The sequence below is a fragment of the Tupaia chinensis genome, unplaced genomic scaffold (assembly GCF_000334495.1).
Source record: "Tupaia chinensis unplaced genomic scaffold, TupChi_1.0 Scaffold000382_1, whole genome shotgun sequence".
Lineage (NCBI taxonomy): Eukaryota > Metazoa > Chordata > Mammalia > Scandentia > Tupaiidae > Tupaia > Tupaia belangeri.
The window spans coordinates 2,991,759-3,008,763 of record NW_006159884.1 but is presented as its reverse complement, the minus strand read 5'-3'; the positions used below and the strand labels follow the sequence as shown (position 1 = coordinate 3,008,763).

The following is a 17,005-nucleotide window of genomic DNA, read 5'->3' as shown; positions in this document are numbered from 1 at the left end:
TCCTGCCTGCCAATTTGTAGCTTTTCATTGAATTGTTAACAACTAAACATTAACAAGAAAATATACAAAAATCACTCCAAGTAAATTTAAAAGTGACCTAAGAACTGCTAGTCTATGACAATAAGAAGATTAGTTAAACTGTCAAGAGTCAGCTGTGTAGTGCAGTGGTGAAGCGCTGTGTAGGAGGAGCAGGATTCCACATGGCGATCAGGTATGGAAACCCCGGCCCAGTCAACCTGAGAGCATGCATGAATGTCCAAGATCTGAAGGCCTAGAGGCCTATAGGAAGGGATTAAAACAAGACCAGACCCTGCAAAGGGTGCGCCACCCCCCTCCTTTCTCTGTCTTGTGTGTGCATGTATTCTATCATGAATAAAAGGGAAACAAGTTTTAAAAATAAAAAAAATGAGTTTAACTCCCTAGAATAATTCAAAGTTATAGTTTACACACACAACTGTTTGATTTCTTTTGCTTCTTGCATTTCCAGTGACTTTTTTTTCTAAACAGTTTGTAGAAGAAAACAAGAATATATTTAGTTAAAATATTCTGTGAGAAAAAATAGAATTTTTTCAAATATCATTTCAATGGGCAATGAAAAATTCTCATTTAAAAGGAAAAGATATTCATTCATCTGGTATGATAGAATGGATTTATATTATTGATGGAAAATAAATGGTATTGTGATAAAAATTATAAATTAAAGCAATACTTATGGGCCAGAATTTATTAAGCTTTTTTTTCTTATGCTTTGATCCCAAATGGTAAATTGAAAATGGCGTTCCCACCCGTGACCTCTAAAGAGTGTTCAAGAAAGTGGACTTTGAGCCAGACATCCTAGGTCCTATATTCAGTGAATGACTTTGACATAGTTATCATCTTTGAGTATCAGTTTTCCTCTTTTTTTTGGAGATGTTTTTGCTATTGGGTACATGTGCTTGCCAGAAAGACAGAGAGAGACAGAGAGATAGAAAGCAAGAAATCAGCCCCCAGGGGGATGGCCACACCACAATCCCTTCTCCTCTATTCTCCTCTTGGGATCTTGGGCACACATGAACACAAACCTGGTGTGAGTTTAAGTCACTGGGTCAGGGACTCAAATGGTGATCGACTACATGGGAGTTCAGCGACATAGCCATTACGCTAACTGCTGGTCCCCAGTTTTCTCATTTTTAACATGGGTACAAAAATAATATTAGCATCACAGAGTTGTTCTGTAGGTAATAGAGTATTAATGTAACATGCCTGGAAAAGTTTTAGTATAGAGTAAGCATGGCGTAAGTATCATTTATCAGTCTTATGTCAATTTGTATAGAAGAAGAAAATGCAGTAAAGAATGACTCATTTGAGCCAGCACTGGGCTTTTTCTATCAAAGCATAGGTAAGTATTTGGGGTTGAAAATAATTCTGAATGCTATATGACATCTAGAAATTTGGCAAGATGTTGGCTGGCTCCATGGTCTACTGGTTAAGGGAAGTCAGTTGTCCACATATAGCTGAGCAAATCCCAGCCCTGGTGATTTGAAAAACATGCCAGGCATGTGTGCATATATGCCCAGATTCTCAACAGGTGGAGAAATGGAAGGGAAAGGAGTGCTATGTGACGTCACCATCAAAAGGTGCCTTCTCCCTCTCTCTCCTTCTCTCTCCGATGAGTTCATGTACCCTCTGGCAAATAAAAGAGGAAAGAAAAACTATTTAGCAACATGTATGCAAAACATATAAAGAGGTTATCTTTGAATAAAAGGCATATGTGTAATTTTTTTTTGGGGGGGGGTTTGCCGTAGGGTGCATGTGCTTGCCAGAGAGAGACAGAAACGGAGAGAGTGAATGTGAGAAATTACCCCACACTGAAATCCTTTCTCCTCCATTCTCTTCTCGGGACTCTAAGCATGCATGCACATGTACCCAGTGTGATTTTTAAACTGCTGGTTCCAGGACTTGAACCGTGCTAGTGTTGTGGGAGTCTAGTGCCTTAACCACTATGACACCAACTGGTTGCAGAAAATGGGTAATTTTAATCCCCATCTTTAAGCACATCCATTTCAATGTTCTGGTTCACTTTTGTACTCTGACTTAAAAAAAAAAAATTATTATCATGCTTTCTGATTTTTCTGAGCTGTTGACATAGAACCATATCATATCATTTCAGAATTTAAACCCTCACAGAAGACATTAGTTCAACTTAGATATTTTGCACATGTGAACTCTGTTACTCAGACATGTTATGTAAATTGTTTAAAATAACATAATGAATTATGGCAGAGCTCAGATAAGAGCACTGATCCCCTAAATTCTAGTTTAATTTTCAGCCTCACATTACAATTCAACTTACCAACAACAAGATCACCAAAATTCATTTTTAAAAATATTGAAAAAAAATTCTCTCTAGTGATTAAAGTCATTCCAGTGATTATAACCACAAATTCTTATAAATGGGTGTGTGTGGGGGATTGTGTAAAGATAGTTAATTAACTTTTCTCTGTTTTCATTTTTGTTTGCGGTTAAGATAGAACCTAGGTACAGGCTGGGTCTGTGTGGTACAGGTGGTAGGGCACCTCTGCATGACACTGGAGACATATGGGAAGGCCTGGGGTCCGACATGCTGAGCATGCCCACAAGCGCACCTGTGATCCTGGCTGGCTAGACGGCTGGCAGGGAGAGGAAGGTCATGGCATAGCAAGACCCTGACAAAGCTCCCTATCTGTCTGTCTGCCATCTCTTTCTCTCTTTCTTATTTATATAAGAAAGAAAGAAATAACCTTAAAAAGAAAAAGAGCACCCCCATTCCATGGGACAGTATCTTTAACAGTAAATGCCCTATCTCCCATGTGATACCATACGAGATGGTATCTCCTGCAAGCCTGTGGCTTGTCCTTTAGTTTGGGCTAAAGTAAAATGTTGCCCTAGTCCTAATCTCAGCCTGACTGGACATCCTATCCTGCCACACTTTGTTGTAAGAACACCTATTTTGGTTTCTGTGTTGAACAATACCCAAACACCAATGACAGGTGGCACTCAGACAGATCCTTTTGCTCTGCAAACTGACACCTGGCCTTGGCTTTACCCACATGTGACACAATAACTGCCAGTTAATGGACAGCAGAGCATCTCTGACGTCGAGACATTTCGTATTCCAAGTGTGTTCCAGCTTGTTAGTTGACCACTGGCCAGAGCCCAAATTGGATGCCAGTTCCAGCATTGTTCCTACACTGAGATTCTTAACAGATGGGCCAATGTGTGCACGGAGCTAGGCAACGTGCACTCCCCAGCCGAGGTGGCAATTAATTTCATGTTAACAGCAACTATTAGCACCTATTTGATGAAAACACACAAAAAATGGACCATTCTGGCATCCTTTTGAAAGTTGCCAATTAATCCTGTTTGTAAACAAGATCTATATCTTCAGTTTCTAAGAAGGTATCTTTGAACTGCTCCAAGTTTAAATTTTCAAAATATCAAGACAGTTTGTGTGTGACTTAGGAAATTGGTCTAGTAATTTTCCTTCATTGTAATGCTATACAACATTTCTATATATTCATAAAACAATATTTCTAAACCATTGTCTAAACTTTTATCTAAAATAAAAATTTGTAGGTGAAATTTGTAGGTAACTTAAGACCACAAATAATTAATGACTGGATAACTACAGAGCCCATTACTTTAAAATATGGATTCTACGTTGGGCAGATACTAACTGTGGTTCTGGCCATAACACTTGAGAATGTGTGACTTTGAAAACCTCAATTTTCAGCTTCTGTTTCTATAGCCTCCAATTGAGTAATATGTTGTAACACTGTTTCTTAGAAATAATAGAACCAATGGATGTAAAAAGCATTCAGCAAAATGTATGGCACATAGTAATCCCAACCACTTGTTTTTTGTTTGTTTGTTTGTTGTTTGGTTTTTAATATGATCTTGTTATAAAAGTGGTGGTATTCTTATTACCAGCAAATAAGCAGTACAATGTAATGTATGAAATGAGAATGTCCAATCCAGATGTCTGATTACAGTGGAGCAGTAAACAATACTTGAAGGTTATAGGAACATCCAAGATAGAAAAATGAGTGACAACTTTCAGGCTTGACGAACTGACTGACATTATTTATAAATGAATCTATATAATTTAAAATCAAAAGCAGTATTATTAAATAATAATATTGTACTGACAACATTTGGGAAGCTGGAAGCCATATGGAGGCACAGGTGAAATCCTGGGTCAATTTTAACACACCAGGACCACTTGCATGTACCTAATGCTGGTAATTTGGAGTGGGCAACAGGACTGTGACACAGTGGGAGCCTCTCAAAAATACTTATCTTTGTCTTTGTCTTTCTCTCTCTCTTCTATAAAGAGAAAAAAAATGCAGATTCTGTAACTTTCAGAATTAGCTATCTTCTTTTTTTGTTATCTGTACAACTAGTAAATCCTACCAATCAGTTGAATTTATAAAACAGAGGCTCCTACTATGTGCATCCCTTATACAATGCTCATAGTACTTTGAAATAGTTATACCATTTTCACAACCCTTTGAGTTACAATGTGTGCCATCATTTTTCTCATTGGACAAATGAGTCAAAATGTAGGTTAATCATTAGACCCACTGCCTTTCTGGTCCATATCTTTAAGATGCAAAAGACAAAAGGTTTGAATAGCTTCTTGAAGGTCACATACCTTGTTAGTGACAGAGAAACCCATCAAACATCATTTCCAGAATATGGGCTTATAACTAAACAGATAAAATATCAAACAGTGAGAGAACAAGGCTTAATGTCCAACATCCTGGACAATGTCTTAACGGCATTTGACATCTGTATAAAAAAATCTGTATAAAATGATATTTGTAGAAAAGAAATACATTAATTGCCCATGCAGTTTTTATTTTTCTTAAATGACAGAAATGTCTAAAAAATACGTACAGTACAAAAAACACAGAATTTTCATTTGCATTTTTCTTTATAGTTCTGATTCTCAGGGACCAGACCATTTTTCAGAAGTCACATAAAATGCTTTATATACATTGCCTTTCTCCTGTTGTTAGCTTTTTCCTTCTTTTTCTAAAACCAATTTAATTTCCCAATCTTTATCCACCAACTTAATCAACAAGGTTATTTATCAGTAGCCCAAATTACCACATGTCCTTGAAGCACACACTTTATGTGAAGAAAGCTGATCCCCTCAGCAGGGTAGCTGAGCACCTGTTCAGAATCTCCACATCCCAGAAGCACATGCTCTAAACAATGGAGTGTCCAAACAATTAATATGAGAACATTTTCCAGGGCTAAGGGGAAAGAGCCACTCTGTGTAAAAATGCCACAAAAAGAAATTATAAGTGGCTCTATTCAGTTCCTTTTCGTCAGGAATCATGGATTTTTGTGAATCTCATATTTCACAGAATAAAGAACTCTTAAAAGTCTCTCTGAAAATAGATTTGCACTTTAGAAAGAAGAATTTATCAGTGAGTTCAAGAAAATTGATAGGATTTTGCACTGTATATCTTGAAATTCTTATTCTGTAGCCCTTTTTCTATTTTTATGAAATATTCATGAATTATATCCACTATGTACAACCTATCAACTGCATTTGGAATGCACAGGAATACATAAGAATGTGAGTGGCCTATTTTATTTCCTTTTTTTCTCTGGCAAGTTATTATGAACATTCTTTTCTTTACCGCAAATTCTTAGTGAGGAACATAGTGTCACTTTAGAGTTAGTTTGAAAAATAAATAAAAATGGAGTAGAAAAGATTGTGGAACTAATAGTGATATACCAAAAATTATGTGATACATGAAGGATGTCAAAATTCCTATTTACAGTTCTTTAAAGACTGTTGATAATAAACTGAAATACAAACTGTGTGACATATTCAGGTAAGAAATTATAATTCGATTAATCTCATTGGTTCTTACCAAAATGATTAGGTTGTTAGAAAAGTCATGATGTAGTTTTTTTCTCTGTTTTTCTATGCGAAAATGCATCATGACTTTTCCGACAACACAAGAAAATTTTTATTCTCCTCTTTCATAATAGATTAAGCAGGGACCAGCAGGTGGCATAGTGGTGAAGAACCCTGGTCTCCAACATGGATGACCATTGTTCAAGTCCTGGATCTGGCGGCTTGCTTTCTTACTTCCCCCCTCTCTCTCACTCTGTCCCTCTCTGGTCAAATTAAAAAATAAATGAATAAATAAATAAATAAAAAGTTAAATAAAGTAATTCTTAAAAAATAATAGATTAAACAGAATATTATCATGTTTGGCATATTTAAACTTTATTTTTATTTCTTTGACTATAAATGTATTATATTCTTTGTCTTTATGTTAATTAATGATATATTTTTAGAGCTTTAGCACATATATATTTTTGATATAGCAAAAATACAACATGTCTATATCATGATAGACTATATGATATAAAATAAAATATCACCGTATTTACCATGTATACCAACAAATTCAATCACATAAAATACTGTAAAAAGTTTTGGTTTGTGTTGTGTTGTTGCCAGTCTGAGTATCTTGTCTTTGTCTGTGGAACCTCTCATTGGAAATAATGTGGTCAAGGAAAGAATGGAAAAATATATTTAAAGTATTAGGTGAAAAACAATTTCAACCAAGAATACTGGCAAGACTATCCTTCATATGGGAAGAGAAGACAAAAACATTCTCAGATAAACAAAACCTGAGAATAAATAAACAAAACCTCAGATAAACAAAACCAGACCAGTAAGAAAAAAGCATGCTTAATGGTAGGGACAAGTCCAGAGTTGAGTATTATCTTCCAGAATTTAAACGGAAAGCTTGGACCACAACAGAAGTTAGATTAAATACATGAGACTGAAGTGATGAAATAGAATTTTATGACTTTTGACTAAAATAATACTGATCTTTTTCTATGCTTTGTAGTCCAGAGATAAGGATTTTTCTCTTCTATTGAATCGTCGACAGATGCATTTAACTCCTATTTGAACAGAATCCTAACCTGCTTCCTGGCTTTAAGGCTTAAGTAAAGTTCTCTTAACATTTTCTGATTCTGATTTATTAAAGCTAAAACTGCCTTTCTTGAAATTAAAAATATATTTAAAATGTCTATTTAATGACCACAGTAAGCTATACAGCCTAAGCTACCTATATTATAGTATATTCATTCTGCTCACAGTTTCATGCCTCAAGTAAAACATTTATTCACAAATATTTATATATCCACTGAACTTGCTATTCAAAATAGTTAGATCAATTAAGATGTTTTATTAACCAATAAAATGTGGGAGGGAAAAAATGGAATGGAATTGCTGATACCTGAGAAAGAGTGGGAGGAGGGTGAGAAATGGCAGAGGGTGAGAAATGGGGGGGAGGGAATATATATATATATATGTATATTGCATATATATATATATATATATATATATATTACATATATATGAAACAAGAACTGGAAAATTATTGATGATAACAAATATATTATGATAGCATTTCATCCATGTGTATGACTGAGCCACTATACAGTATATTCTAGATGGGAAACTGCATTTTGTGTGCTGTGATGTTCCGTGAACAAATGTAAAATAAATTTAAGAAAATAATGAAGAAAAAAGACCCTCTGGGAAAACCTCTATTGATACTTGCACAGTCTCACACTCTCTCTTTCTCACACACACACGTGACTTTTTTATTCCTAAAAAATTCTACTGTAAAATATTCAAAACCATACTGTCTCTGTCGTTATAGAGTCACAAACAACGTTATACAAAATTATAAGAAATGTTTTGAACGTTATCTTTAAAATTCAATATTCTGAAATTTTGAAAGTTGTTTATTAACTGTCAAGAACAATGGAGTATGAGCAATTCTTTTATGTAAAGTAAATGTTTGTGGAAAAATGTAAAAATAAATGGGAATAAAAAATTCTATTGTAAAACAGAAATAATCTTCAGAATTTTCTGGAAAGATTAATTGCCCTTTTCATATAGACTGTGTCCAAATAAATAAGTTTTCTCTGGCTGGGCATGCTAGACTTGGTATGTTTCCTACCTCATCACAACAGCATCTAGTCAGAAAATATTTTTAATACAACTTACCAAGAGTATTTCATAATTTCATTAAACATATTTACAGAAAAAGGTCAGGAGTTCAAGGTTAAAATAAAACAATGTTGCCCATGATTGCTACTTAAAAAATATTTCATGCAAAGAAAAAAAAACTTCCTTAATCTCTGGTTACTGAAAGGTTGGCACAGAATCTTCTTCTGTGTTAAAGGTTTAAATAGCTATCACAGCATTTCATAAATTTAAACTCATATTGAAAAGCTTTTCTTGTCTCCAAAGGAAAAATAGTCACATATTACTTACATAGTAATTACAGGCTATGCAGCTGCCCTACAAAGCTTTACTATAAATGTGTTAAGCATAAACCACTACACAAACCTTATTCAAATTTCATCACACGTTAAGCCAAAGAAATGTCATCCTCCACACCAATTGCTCCTACAAGAACAATGGTCCTCTCCCTAGCTAGGCCGAGACCTAAATAATGTAATAGAATCAATGTTGTTGATGTAGTCTATGGTTGGCTAAGTCATTACTGTTATTTCTCAACAAGTAAAGAGGTCTCTTTTTCCCTTTTTATGCATAAGTGAAGCTTATGCTAATACATGCAAATCTTGAATAAGCTTCTGTGAAACATCATCTGAAGATTGGGAATTCAAAACAACCTAAAAGGCTTCCATCATTGGTAAAAAAATACTGACCTCAATTTCTATATTGCATTGATCCCTGCTTTAAGCCTTTCTAGCATAACAATTTAAAGCTTATACAGCATTTTCATTTGCCTAATACTTTAAAAATATTTATCTGGTCACATGAAGCATTGCAGTAGAATCATGTTTACAAGAGAAGAATAAAGAGGCTGAGGTTTATGCCTAAAATCAGACCTGTGTTCATAGATATGTAGATATTAGCTGCAGTTGCTATTGAAAGTATTTGGATTAATTAAGATCTTTTATGAATCAATAAAATGTGGGGGAAAAAAGGCATGGAAAGCAAATGCAGATACCAGAGACAGTATAAGAGGAGGGTGGAAAATGGCAGAGGGTGAGAGGTACAGAATCAAGGGGGAGAAAAAATAGCAAAATATATAAGAAATAAGAAATGAAAAATTATTCATTGATGATGATACATATGTTAATATCCTTGACTGAGCCAATATACAGTTATTCTGGATGAAAAATCTCATTTCATATACTGTCGTGATGTACAGTGAATGTACCTAAATCTATATTTTTTAAAATGGGGTGGAAGCTCTGGAAATGTTTTAAAGGAAGTTAGTGGAGATAAATTTCTCAGAATTTTAAGCTTATCTTTAGTGATCACAATATTATACATTTTTAAAACATAACTTTGATGTTGTTTTATTTGAACTTTGAAGCAAATTAATTTGGGAAGATTTGGAGAATAGCGTAGCATCTGAAGTTGGCAGGTTTATGACCTTCTTTAGCTACAATAAAATGGGAAAAATCAAACTAGGCTTGATGAAGTATTATTTTACTTTAATTAATGAACAAATTTTTTCTTATTAAAAATAAATCTGTTTTTAAAAAAGAAGAAGAACAACAACAAAAAAGCAAAAATACAGCACTCACTGAAGCTGACTCGCATGCCACATGGGAAAGTTCTAGGTTCATGCCTGGTAGACCTCCTGGTAGACCCCATGTGCCCATGATTCAGGGTTGGCTTTGACTGGAAGTGAATCATGGTATCAAGATCCATTGAGAATATGGCCTCTCTCTTTCTCTCTCTCTCTTTGGCAAGCACATGCACCTTGTGGCAAATTTTTAAAAAATATAGCAATCAGACCCTATCATTTGGTACAAAGTGGGAAGATTTAATGATAAGTGAAGCAAACCAGACAATAAAAGACAGGCATTATATGTCCCAGCTTAATATATACCAAATGTTCGAACTCTATAGAGCAGAAACAAAGGATTGGAAGGTATAATAGCAGGAAGGGCAACTGTAGATACTAGGGACAGTCTTGGGGGGGGGTAGTTAATAGGGGTGAGAGGTAGTGGAACAGAGAAAAAACAAACAAAACATTTAATTGAAAGAAAAATTAAATGTATCTGTTGATGATTTTATATATATATATATATATACACACACATATATATGTAAATATCTTTGACTTGACTAATATGCACTGCATTCACGGTTGGGAAAACCATGTACACTGAAGATGTACAGTGATTAAATATAAATTAAAAGTAATAAAATAATGCAATAGCTTATCAGACTCAACTAAATAAATATCCTGGATTGGATCCTGGAACAGAAAGAAGGCATTGCTAAAAAATTGGTGAAATATTATACTCCATATAACTTTATTTAATTATTATGTATCAACGTTTATTCATTAGGCATGGCAAATGTTTCAGTTATGCAAGATGTTAACAAGAGGGAAACTGGATTCAAGGTATACATAAACTCTCTGTATTAACTCTGTAACTTTCCTGTATATCCAAAACTGCTCCAAAATGAAAGGTTATTACTTTAAATAGACTCCCAGTAACAAAACCAATCTTTATCTACACTAAAATAAATTTACTATATAAGTAATCTCCTAATCTTACATCAACATTTTAAAATGATCCACCATGTGCTCTTGAATTTAAAGAAAGTTAATGACTACACAGAGGAGAGTCAGAAGCAACTCAGTCCTGGAAACACTCCTTGCTTTTAGCCAGCTTCTCCACTGAGTGGGCATAGTAAACTCTCATTCAAGATCCTCTCCTGATAATGACATTTCCTTAAAGCTAGATATCTGGCAACAAAATTACCAAAGAGATAGAGAAAGTATTTTCCCTACTAAGTTGAAAAACTATGTGAACAAAAAATTTTTACTTATTTTATTTCTGTACAGTGCAAAGAACCTCTTACTAAAGTGTGTGGTCCATTTGAAGATAGTGCAATTGATGACATGACTTTTGCAAAAGGAAGTACAGTCTCATCAATCTAGTGATAGATAACAGTTTTTTTCTTAATGATAGCATGAATTTATATAAGTATTTATAGGCAGTGAAAGCACATAAAAGGGACATGACTTCTGTGGAGGCATGCTTAGTTTTATTTTAAATTTATTGGTTCCATGAGTGAGAAAGAGAGAGCTACAGCACCTTGACAGTATCTTGATGTTGCAATCTACCCCAGCCACAGCCAGCCCAGATAAAGACAGTGTGTATATCCAGCCTACTCAGACGAGGTGTATGTGGAGGAGTGGGGCCTAACGAAGGACATTTGGAGAAGGGATACAGAAGTTGAGCATTGACGGGATGGGGAGGTGTGGTGTTATCTGTTAAAGATATTTTGATCAACGGATCTGGGGAGAAATGTGCACATATCAAAATGGTCTCATTGTAAGCCAAACAATATGATTGAAAGTATATAAAAAAAAAAACAAATAATAAGGAAACCAGCAGTTAGCGTAATGGCTATGTCGCTGGACTCCCACAGAGTCGACCGCAGTTTGCATCCTGGACCTGGTGGCTTAAAACCCATGCCAGGCGCGTGTGCATGTGTGCCCAAGATCCCGAGAGGAGAATGGAGGAGAAGGGATTGCGGCGTGACCATCCCCCCTGGGGAGTGATTTCTCTCTTTCCGTCTCTATGTCTCTCTCTGTCGGTCTGGCGAGAACACACGCCCTATAGTGAAAATCTGGAGAACAACCGCCCTATAGGGAAAAACTCTCAAAAAAAAAAAAAAAGAAAGAAAAAAAAATAAAAAATAATGTGAAAAAAAAAAAGAAGGACTCAGAAGGTCTCTGGATATAAAACAGCAACTTTCCCGTGCAGTTCTGCCTTGCAGAGCTTTGTGTGTTACCCTGCATCTCCATCTAGCCATCTCCATCTACTCCATTTTAATCAGTTGAATAAAACAATTTTGGTTTAGGAAGAAAATTAATAAAAAAAAAGGAGAATGTACAAATTTAGATAGAAAATTATTATAGTTGGTGTGATGGTTATAGTTTCTTCAATAGATAGGAATAGGAGATAGACAAACCAAATCTAAAAGATGGAATTCCTTGTGACACCAGGTGGCATGGTGGTTAAGGCACTGGATTCTCACATGCCTGGCCATAGTTCGAGTTCGATACCCGGAACTTGAAAATCATGCCAGGCACGTGTGTGTGTGCGTGTGTGTGCCTAAAATCCTAAGAGGAGAAAGGAGAAATAATGATCATGTCAAGCTCATTCCACAATTCTCACTTTCCCTTTATCTGTCCCACTTCACCTCTTTCAGCAAGCTCATGAACCCCATTGAAAAAAACCTTTTTTTTTTTTTTTTAAGATAGAATTGCTTATGTGTCTATGGGCTAGCTCTGTAGCTCAGTGGTTAAGGAAACTAAATCCCATGTCCCCAGCTGCAATTCAAATCCTGACTCTGACAACTTGAAACACTACAAGCTTGCGTGCAAGTGTGTGCCCATGGCTGCACCTTCGTTGGGGAGGAGGTACTTTCTCTCTCTCCAGTGAGCACACATTTCCTCTGACGACATATACAGAGAGAGTTACTTCTGGTCTACACGTGCAGCATATTATTTGGTATGAGTACTTTGTCTCTGAAAGCAAAATTTAGACAACAAAGAGTTGTAATTATTTTGTAAAAGATACCAAGCATTTTTGGATACTGTAGAGAGCTGAGAAGTTATGTGTTAGAGTTTTGTCATAAGAATAGTCATGAGATGGAGGAGAACATCTCCATGAAGAAATGGCACAGGAAAAAGCAACACGAGGTCCCTGAATGAGATGTGGGTAGGGATGTCAACTGCTGCTGCCCTCTCAGTGTTTTATGTTCCATGATTTTTCTTTCACTTCTGACCTTAAGCCAGTGACACATAGTGCCTTTTGTTAAAGATGAGTTAGGTGGTGAAGAAATGCAGCTGTTATCTAGCGAGAAGAGGAAGAATCAGGACAAAATGGCAGTGGAAAGGGCAGGCGGAGGACTGGTCAAGGATTTTGGAAGAGTGGAGCACACTTAGGATCCTGAGACAGAAGGCACTTCAGAAACCCTTGGCATCTGAGGCCTAATACATAGAGGGTAGGATTGGCATTAATGTGCATATTCACTGAAAAGGTGACAGCAAAAGCTTGGAGGATTTTACTGTAGAAGCAGCAAAAGCATGGCTTTTATATGTAAAAGTCATAGAAATGAAAATAATCCATCTAGCTATAGAAATATTTGTGATAGAATTGTGGATATCTTTTCTTTATCTAGTAACTCACTGACAATTTAACAATTTTCCATCCATACGATATTCTTACCTTCCTCTTGGCAAGTCTGCATCATCCTTTTTCCATCTCACGGTTGGTTGAGGATCTCCCTGGACCTGACAGCGGAATTCTACAGCTTCTTCCTCCAGCACTACCTGGTTAATTGGCCTCCTGAGAAATGTTGGTCGTTCTTGAAAATAAAAAGAAAATGAAAACATTAAATAAAATTAAATAATGTGCAGGTTTTAAGTAAATTATGGAAAGCAAAGATTAAAGAACATGTCATTTATTTTGGATACATAAGTACCTAACTCTGTATCTTAGCTCTGTCTTGATAAGACCTTATAAATTGAATAAAAAAAATATTATAGAATACAGAAATATCTATGATTGGTACATTAGCCCATACAATGAATTTCTGAGCCAAATCAGGTGGAACCTACCACAAAAAACAAAAAACAAACAAAAAAAAAAAACATTGAATTCTACAGAAATGAAATGTTTAAAAAAATTGCTTTAATCTTTTATCACAGCTCAATGCAGGTAAACTGAAGGTTTGAAACTAATACATTAAAAACGTTTAGAAATAAAGCAAACAGTTAACATTCCATGGAGAATACTTGAGAAAACAAACCAAAACTTGTGCTCTCACACACAAAAAAGTGTTATCCAAATTTTCCACTTAAGGTTTTATTTGACAAGTACCCACCATATTCATGGCTATTTCCACTTCGTCTATGAAAAGTTGCCTACCTGTTTTTTTGTTCTTAAATAGAGAGATTGTAATTATTAGTTATTGCAAACTTTACAGTCATTCATAATTTTCTGTTTTTCATCAGTGATCTTCTAAATGGGTCAAGATATTTACCATTTTTACTTCATCTTTACATATATTTTTTCTTTCTTTGGTATTCTGTTTTAGAGTTTCCATTCTTTATCCTTTTGTTAATCTGTACATGACACTATTAATTTGCATTCTCACACTCCTATACAGAAAACTAGGGAAAATCAAATCCTACCCGTAAGAATTCTTCCTTGTTTGGTTTCTTCCACTTTGGGTAACGGTCTGACACTGAGAGAATTACCATTTAAATGTTATTAACATATACCTCCAAATCATAGGCAAGTCTGATATTGCTACTTATTGAAGTAGAAAGAGAAGTAAGTCCAGGAAAAGAAAAATAAATCCATAGGGAGCTGACACAATTTAGCTGGCCATCTGGCCATATTTAGCCCTGTAAGAGTTTCGTTTCTAACCTTCTAATTTAGAATTTTGAATATAGTGGCACAAAACCTGACAGATTAGGCAGGGAATTTGAAAGGATGTAAATCACATCAAATGTTTGCTAAGAGTATACAATAGGAGAAAATATGATTTTGTTGACTAAATCATGACCCACATTTATAAAACAAATGTGTAAGTTGCAAGAGAAATATTTTCACTATAGCCAGTGTTTACTGACATGCAGAAGGAAGATAAGTGTTATCTCTCCAAAGACAATTTGAGTGTAGAGATAAAAAATTGTCTTCAAAACACCAAGCTGCCTGAGAAAAACATGGTTGCATTTGAAAATTAAAGTCAGGCAAAATTAATTAGCAGCAAACTAGGACCTACAGAAAACAGAACAAGTCTACATGTTGAATAAAATGACTTACTATTATCTTTTTAGTTTCTGGTCCCTATGAGTTCAAAACAGCAATTTCAGGAGTGACATAGCTGATACTGAGCTATCATATCTGGCAGCAAACAGGCAATAGGATTACTATGTCTCTGCGAGTGTTCCAAATGTTTATACATAGTGAAATGGGTCATTAGCACAGGAAGCAGGATTGACTTTTTTTTGTGCACTATATCATACTGGGCTATTCATCCAGTTCATCTAAAAGTTGCATTAACCCAATGTTAAAAAGGGTTAAACCATGTGGATATCACTTGAGAATGAAAGATTATTCATCAGGAAGAGACCCTTCCTGCCCTCTCTTACTCTAATGGGTGTATTGTACTACAACCTGGCTGATGAGTCAATGGGCTGGAGAGGTCTCTCCCTTATCCACTCATTTATTCAGCACGTGTTAGTACAGCCTCTCCTATGCCAGGTGTCACGCATGGCTGCTGGTGGAGAGCCAATTGCTTGGTTTCATCAGGAAATCTGTGGGAGATGAAGCAGGCCAGAGAGTGAGGAGCCAGACTATGCAGGGCCTGCACGCCACACCGATGAATGTGAGTGTTTCCCTGAGGGTGATGGAGAGCTGCCGAAGAATTTTTAAGTAAGAGAGCAACATTTTTATTAAGCATATGAAAATGATTGTGTTGGCAGATGTGTGAAAGATGATTTTGAAACATGAAGCACTGAGTTAGGTCAGAGGGTTATTGGAAGAAATTATTTCAGCTTAAAATGACACAGTGATTCCGAAGATACGAAAAATGGAACAGACTAAAAAGATCAAATCTGAGGAGTCAATTGGATCCAAAGGTGAAAAAAAAGAAAAGACTAGATAAATTCTCAACTTTCATTTAGCAAATTGGAACACATTGGCAAGTAAACTGTCCCAGTGTTGTAAAGAACGTGTGTGTGGCGGAGATGAGTGTGAGGTCCTTTCACTGAAGAAATGGCAGACAGGAGAAAAAGAACCACTGTTAGTCATGTATGTTTTTGTTACTGGGAATCAAATGAATTCTGAAGTAATAAGATAAAGGAAGTTACCTATACACATACTAGAAAGAGAGAAAAGAGAAATAATATCATACTGTGGTTACAGCTCTTGGGTTTAAAAATTCTCAACAAAACAGTAATCAAAAGAAACTTCTTTGACATGATGAGGATATAGAGTCAGATATCAAATGCCAAAACTACTTTAAAAAGTAAGATACTATACATATGCCTCTTGAAATCAAGAACTAGGCAGGTATGCCCATACCAGGAATTAGCAAGATTAAAAAATATGTGAGTATGGAAGAACCGAAATACCATTACCTGAAGAAATTCTGCAATACATAATGATATAGGACAGTAACATTGATCTTTGATAATTACAACAGAAGTTAATAATATATAGGATCATTGCAGCAATGTTGGCACAAGTAGAAAAAGCTGAATTTTAGAGTAAATTAGGGCAAATTCATACATCAAAATCTACTAAGACAGGAGAATACTCAAGTTATCTACCTATTAATATGAAAAGTTTTTATGTTCTTATGCTGAGAATAGAATAAATTATAAAACTGTATAAGAGGCTTCTTCATTAAAATACATATGTAGGGCCAACCCTGTGGTCTGGTGATTAGGGGAGCTGGTGGCACTAGAAACACGTCAGGTAGGACCAGCGTCATGGTTGCACAGAACCATGTGGTTACATCTCTGGGCTTCTGTGTTGTCACCTGCACTTCAAGTCCTGGACCCAGCAACTTAATGCATGTAATGAGTGAATGTGCCTGCATGCCCAAAGTCCTGAGAGGAGAATGGAGAAGGGATTGTGGTTTGGCCAACCGCCCTGGGAGGGAATGGTGATTTCTCACTTTCTGTCTCTCTGTCTCTCCAGTGTATGCACATGCCCTATAGCAAAAATTTCTCTAAAAGTAAACAACAACAACAAATCAGGCAATGTATGTGCATGCCCTCAATCCTGACAAAACTGAGAAATGGAGAAGGTATTGCACCTTGAACATGCACCATCAAAGGGGAGTTTTCTCCCACTCCCTCCCTTGCTCTCTATTTATCTGGAATTGCATGCACCCTCTGGTAAT

General features: G+C 35.7%; 1 protein-coding gene across 1 annotated transcript in view; it reads right to left on the bottom strand.

Moving 5' to 3' along the window:
• Positions 1 to 17,005, bottom strand: part of ROBO2 (roundabout guidance receptor 2) — a 700,057-nt gene that overhangs the window by 188,798 nt on the left and 494,254 nt on the right. The window contains exon 5 of the mRNA XM_027773853.1: positions 13,312 to 13,450. Within this exon, the coding sequence (XP_027629654.1) occupies positions 13,312 to 13,450 (139 nt within the window). The remainder of the gene's footprint in view (positions 1 to 13,311; positions 13,451 to 17,005) is intronic.